At 43.7% G+C, this 7,003-nt stretch overlaps 1 protein-coding gene across 1 annotated transcript in view; it reads right to left on the bottom strand.

Annotated features, from left to right (window-relative positions):
- The window catches only part of LOC118946056 (serine/threonine-protein phosphatase 2A 55 kDa regulatory subunit B beta isoform), a 38,172-nt gene extending 31,479 nt beyond the window's left edge, over positions 1 to 6,693 (bottom strand). The window contains exon 1 of the mRNA XM_036970287.2: positions 6,038 to 6,693. Coding sequence (XP_036826182.1) covers positions 6,038 to 6,107 — 70 coding nt within the window. The 5' untranslated portion in view covers positions 6,108 to 6,693. The remainder of the gene's footprint in view (positions 1 to 6,037) is intronic.
- Between the last annotated feature and the right edge of the window lie 310 nt (positions 6,694 to 7,003).

Raw genomic sequence — 7,003 nt, 5'->3', positions numbered from 1 at the left:
CCCCAGCTCCCTGCCTCCGTGTCACAGAGAAAAGGTTGTGTTGCTACCCCAGCTCCCTGCCTCCGTGTCACAGAGAAAAGGTTGTGTTGCTACCCCAGCTCCCTGCCTCCATGTCACAGAGAAAAGGTTGTGTTGCTACCCCAGCTCCCTGCCTCCATGTCACAGAGAAAAGGTTGTGTTGCTACCCCAGCTCCCTGCCTCCATGTCACAGAGAAAAGGTCATGTTGCTACTGCCCCAATGACACCCTGTATCAAGGCTATTCAACTGGAGGTCCGTGGGACAGATTCGGCTCCGTTTATTGATTTACACTGGCCCTTTGATCAATTCTAAATATGAAGAAAAGGCCACGCCAAAATCCGTTGATCTCTGCCAAAACAATCACTATGGTGGTTTCTATCACTATGGTGGTTTCTATCACTATGGTGGTTTCTATCACTACGGTGGTTTCTATCACTACGGTGGTTTCTATCACTATGGTGGTTTCTATCACTATGGTGGTTTCTATCACTATGGTGGTTTCTATCACTATGGTGGTTTCTATCACTATGGTGGTTTCTATCACTATGGTGGTTTCTATCACTATGGTGGTTTCTATCACTATGGTGGTTTCTATCACTATGGTGGTTTCTATCACTATGGTGGTTTCTATCACTATGGTGGTTTCTATCACTATGGTGGTTTCTATCACTATGGTGGTTTCTATCACTATGGTGGTTGTCTATAGTGTGGTTTCTATGACTACGGTGGTTTCTATCACTATGGTGGTTTCTATCACTTCGGTGGTTTCTATCACTATGGTGGTCTATAGTGTGGTTTCTATCACTATGGTGGTTTCTATCACTATGGTGGTTTCTATCACTATGGTGGTTGTCTATAGTGTGGTTTCTATGACTACGGTGGTTTCTATCACTATGGTGGTTTCTATCACTTCAGTGGTTTCTATCACTATGGTTGTTGTCTATAGTGTGGTTTCTATCACTACGGTGGTTTCTATCACTATGGTGGTTTCTATCACTTCGGTGGTTTCTATCACTATGGTGGATGTCTATAGTGTGGTTTCTATCACTATGGTTGTTGTCTATAGTGTGGTTTCTATGACTACGGTGGTTTCTATCACTATGGCTGTTTCTATCACTACGGTGGTTTCTATCACTATGGTGGTTTCTATCACTTCGGTGGTTTCTATCACTATGGTGGTTGTCTATAGTGTGGTTTCTATCACTATGGTTGTTGTCTATAGTGTGGTTTCTATCACTATGGTGGTTTCTATCACTACGGTGGTTTCTATCACTATGGTGGTTGTCTATAGTGTGGTTTCTATCACTACGGTTGTTGTCTATAGTGTGGTTTCTATCACTATGGTGGTTGTCTATAGTGTGGTTTCTATCACTACGGTTGTTGTCTATCGTGTGGTTTCTATCACTATGGTGGTTGTCTATAGTGTGGTTTCTAGCACTATGGTGGTTGTCTATAGTGTGGTTTCTATCACTATGGTTGTTGTCTATAGTGTGGTTTCTATCACTATGGTTGTTGTCTATAGTGTGGTTTCTATCACTATGGTGGTTGTCTATAGTGTGGTTTCTATCACTACGGTTGTTGTCTATAGTGTGGTTTCTATCACTATGGTGGTTGTCTATAGTGTGGTTTCTAGCACTATGGTGGTATCTAGTGGTTTTTGTGGCATGTTGATTATTGTTGATTATTTTCTCTTCATAAGTATTTGACATTTGAATGATTTAAGCTACAAAATATTCGGAACCCATTTCTAAAAGCTACAATTCTCCTTCAGACTGGAATTTGGAAGATAATTATAATAATCTCCTTCAAAATATGTTCTTCCATTCCTCGAATTGTAATTATTTAAAGTTTTGTGTTTGTCTGAGTGTGTCTGTGGGTGTCTGAGTGTGTATGAGTGTGTTTGTGTGTGTCTGAGTGTGTTTGTGTGTGCCTGAGTGTGTTTGTGTGTGTCTGAGTGTGTATGAGTGTGTTTGTGTGTGTCTGAGTGTGTTTGTGTGTGTCTGAGTGTGCCTGAGTGTGTTTGTGTGTGCCTGAGTGTGTTTGTGTGTGTCTGAGTGTGTATGAGTGTGTATAGGTGTGCCTGTGTGTGTGTGTGTGTGTGTGTGTGTGTGTGTGTGTGTGTGTGTGTGTGTGTGTGTGTGTGTGTGTGTGTCTGAGTGTGTCTGAGTGTGTTTGTGTGTGTCTGAGTGTGTTTGTGTGTGTCTGAGTGTGCCTGAGTGTGTTTGTGTGTGCCTGAGTGTGTTTGTGTGAGTCTGAGTGTGCCTGAGTGTGTTTGTGTGTTTCTGAGTGTGTTTGTGTGTGTCTGAGTGTGTCTGAGTGTGTTTGTGTGTGTCTGGGTGTGTCTGTGTGTGCCTGAGTGTGTTTATGTGTGTCTGGGTGTGTGTGGGGGGTGGATGGATGTGTGTGTGAGGTGATATGAAGACCCCCCCACACACACACACACACACACACGCACGCACACACACACACACACAGCGAGGAGCCATCCATCCTATCACTATTAGCAACTATTAGCAACATCATCTGTATGTTTCTGAATGCAAATCAGCTGGAATGTTAATTTTCTATTTTTCCCAGGATCCTTTGCTCAGTCTTCACAGCCCCTGGAGGCCTTTCTTTCCAACCCAGAGTGATGAAATGAACACCTATGTCACACCCTGACCATAGTTTGCTTTGTATGTTTCTATGTTTTGGTTGGTCAGGGTGTGATCTGAGTGGGCATTCTATGTTACATGTCTAGTTTGTCTAGTTCTATGTTTGGCCTGATATGGTTCTCAATCAGAGGCAGGTGTTAGTCATTGTCTCTGATTGGGAACCATATTTAGGTAGCCTGTTTGGTGTTGGGTTTTGTGGGTGATTGTTCCTGTCTCTGTGTTTGCACCAGATAGGACTGTTTAGGTTTTCGCACATTTATTGTTTTGTTAGTTATTTCATGTCTAGTTCATTTATTAAAGAACATGAATAACCACCACGCTGCATTTTGGTCTGCTTCTCCTTCACCACAGGAAAACCCTTACAACCTAAGCTTTCTATCTGTCTCCATTATGCAGGGAAAAGTATATAATTCCATCTCACAGTCCATCCAATGTTCATGAAGTGAAAAGCAGTATTAGTAGAATGTGCCAGAGATATTTTAAGAACATGGTGACAAGAAGTGACTAATGACAGGATGTTCTCAATCAGCAAAATCACATTTACAGTTTGACCTCCTGCAAGTCATTATGGTATTATGATCACATGGGTCCCTATGGGAACACCTCTTGGACAGCACCCCCACAACCCACTGAGGCGTGGGATTGGTGCAAACTAAAGGTCAGCGTGTGACATCATTCAAATGTAACATCATTAAAATGAGCTGTGAGTGCCTGAGGGAACTATAACAAACACAACATCTGACCTCAGCTCGGACTTAAGTTTCTAGTGTTATTAGTCGTATGTACGGGATGCACATGGTATACATGTTCAATGAAAGAACTTCTGGACAATGAAACAACAATAAGCGTGTGTGTCTAGTATAGTGGATTTACGATGTGAGAGGCCAGAGTGTAGACTGAACACAGACACTTACCAGCTGATCCCTGATGCAAACTGAACTATACTGCTGTAAAACCCTTAGACCACACGTACACACACATATACACACACACACACACATATACACACACACACATATACACACACACACACACACATATACACACACACATATGCACACACACACACACACCCACACGCACGCACACATGCACACAAAGTCTCTATAATGAGTTATTAGGCTTGATGATCAACTGTAAATTGAAGCTATAAAAACACAAAGAGGAGGCTCTTCCATATGAGCTCCCCAGACGGACGAGACAGACAGGCCTCTAAAGCTGAGGAGATACACCCTTTATTTACCATCTGGATTAACCCCCACCCACCCTCCCTGTCTGCCGGTCTATAGAGGTCTCATGTTTCTCCAGAGAGAGAAAGAGAAACATACTGTATATTTTCCATAGATTGCACACACATATTGTGATTTGAAAACAAATCCAATCTTTATAAAATCCCATACTATCACAGTTTATTTTTTTATTAGGCAAGTCAGTTAAGAACAAATTCTTATTTACAATGATGGCCATAACCCCGGCCGAACCAGGATGATGCTGGACCAATTGTGCACCGCCCTATGGGACTCCCAATCACAGCAGGTTGTGATACAGCCTGGATTCGAACCAGGGTGTCTGTAGTGACGCCATTAGCACTGAGATGCAATGCCTTAGACCGCTGCGCCACTCGGGATGCCCCACAGTGTGCCAACACAGCGGCAAGACTTGTGACCTGTTACCACAAGAAAAGTGGAGAACAAACAAACACCAGTGTAAATAAAAACTATATTTATCTGTTTATTTATTTTCCCTTTTATAATTCAACTACTTGAACATTGTTACAACAATGCACAGACAATAATATAACATTTGAAATGTCTATATTATTTTACTACTTTTGTGAGTGTAATGTTTAATGTTCATTTCTGATTGTTTATTTCAATTGTTTGTTTCCCTTGTTGTCTATTCCACTTGCTTTGGCAACGTAAACCTGTTTCCCTTGTTGTCTATTCCACTTGCTTTGGCAACGTAAACCCGTTTCCCTTGTTGTCTATTCCACTTGCTTTGGCAACGTAAACCCGTTTCCCTTGTTGTCTATTCCACTTGCTTTGGCAACGTAAACCCGTTTCCCTTGTTGTCTATTCCACTTGCTTTGGCAACGTAAACCCGTTTCCCTTGTTGTCTATTCCACTTGCTTTGGCAACGTAAACCCGTTTCCCTTGTTGTCTATTCCACTTGCTTTGGCAACGTAAACCCGTTTCCCTTGTTGTCTATTCCACTTGCTTTGGCAACGTAAACCCGTTTCCCTTGTTGTCTATTCCACTTGCTTTGGCAACGTAAACCCGTTTCCCTTGTTGTCTATTCCACTTGCTTTGGCAACGTAAACACATGTTTCCCAAGCCAATAAAGCCCTTTGACATTGAATTGAGTGACAAAAAGAGACTCTGTTAGGGAGGTATGATGCAGGAGACGCAGGGAGATAAGAGGTGGAGGGGATGGATATTCAGACGGGTCCTAGGGGTTACCATTCATCCTTCCATTGGGGACCAGAGACTGGTTTCACATAGCCTCGTAGAACCAGACAGAGGACTATGCTCACCATTCTGTTTCACTTCACGTGGTTAGATATCTCATGATCAGACTGGTTCCAACTGGTTAGTCTCACAGCATCAGTTACATTAGCATCAGTTAGTTCTGGTTAATCAATAGACGTGATCAGTGACTGGGGCTATCGTTAATTAGATCATGCTAAGGATGGGACTTAATGATATCAGTAAATCACTGGACTAATCAATTAGCCAGACAGAGAGAGGCAGACACAGCCAGGCACTGGGATAAAATACAGCACTGTCGGAGGCTGTACTCTGTCCATGGTGCTGAATCCAGTCACACTTTCACCCCCCCCCCCCCCCCCCCCCCCTCCCATTCAAGGCCGCTTCACGTACCATTCATAGCCCATTCATTCATTCAGTCAGTGGAACAGATATCTAGATCGGTTCTATCAGTTCCTAAATATGGAGCAGGAGAGACTCCCCTCTGGGCACAGACTGTTACGTCTATTCCACGTTGGTTCAAAGTAATTCCATTGAAATTATGTGGAAACAACGTTGATTCAACCAGTTTGGGCCCAGTGGGTAGGGAGTAGGCCAGACCAGTAGACCGCCACACTCCATAAATGCGCATCCGAAACAATCGGTAGTCTACATGACACCACGCAAGATCGATAAGTGTCCGGGTCGGGACACTATAATGTCACTAAGTATTCTTCTGATGGGGATAAATCAATAAATCTCTCATCATGACCGATATGCGGAATACTCGGCCTTCTTTAAAGTACAAGTGGTGTAGGCTACCCTACATACTCTATGAAATAAACAGAGCAGTGTACATATGTGGTGAAGAATAGTCTAGCTTGTTTCTCGATGCATACCTTCAGTGGCATAGTTGTGGTCGCGTAGGAAGCTGTTGTTGATCTTGGGGGTGTCAGTCTCCTCCTCCATTGATAAATTGGTTGGTTCTGGATCCTGAGACCGTTAAAAGACATCCTAGACGTTACCATCAGCAGCAGGCGGGCGGCGAGACCAGCGGGAGCGCTGTCATCATGACTCCAACTCTCCGGTAGCTATAACGGAATGATCAAAGAGCCATATTGGCAACTTCCTTCCAAGTCTAGGTGCGCATTAAATAGTGGAATGACAGCTATCCAATTGTGTCTTTACAAAAAAAAGACGAAAATAGCCTATGTAATTTCTAATGGACAAAATGTCTTCATATAGTGCCACCTCCTCTGCTATGCAGTGGAATGGGTCAAGGACATTGCCTTTCCCAGGTATGCGGGCGTGTGAATCAGACAGCAGTCCTCTGTAAATCTCCTCTGGTGAGGATTTGAGTTGAAGCAGGCAAGACTCTCTCCAACGAACAGTGTGGCTGGGGCGGGAGTAGGATTATGCGTCAAACCTGACTGGCTAAAATCATTCCGCCGTTTCTCTGCCAGCCTCCTCGGTTGAGTACCACTTCGCGTTCTTCCTTCCTTTCGTTCACCAAGCAAAGTCATCATCGTCTCTCTCCTCGAACAGAAGGAACTCTAATGCGCATTTGGACTCGGCAGTATTCCTGCCGCTGGTACTGACGCGCCGCTTTAGCACCAGCTCCTCCCAATACAGATTGCCGCAGCCTGGATCTTCAAAACTACACGCGGCAAACGCGTTTTGAACGCTCGCTGTGACGTTTACTCCAACCGCCGAAATCTTGAATTATGAATGAATGACATTGTACAGTTCCAGTTTTTTTCCCGGGTGACAGTAAGGAATGGGCTCACTGATTTAGGTAATACATGTTAAAGTTGAAGGCCTATAGACATCAGGAGAGAGAGAATACATTGAGGGGAGAGAGTGAT

This window comes from Oncorhynchus mykiss, chromosome 25 (assembly GCF_057628025.1).
Source record: "Oncorhynchus mykiss isolate SJ-2025 chromosome 25, ASM5762802v1, whole genome shotgun sequence".
NCBI lineage: Eukaryota > Metazoa > Chordata > Actinopteri > Salmoniformes > Salmonidae > Oncorhynchus > Oncorhynchus mykiss.
The sequence above is the reverse complement of the archived record's forward strand: the minus strand, read 5'-3'. Positions and strand labels throughout refer to the sequence as shown.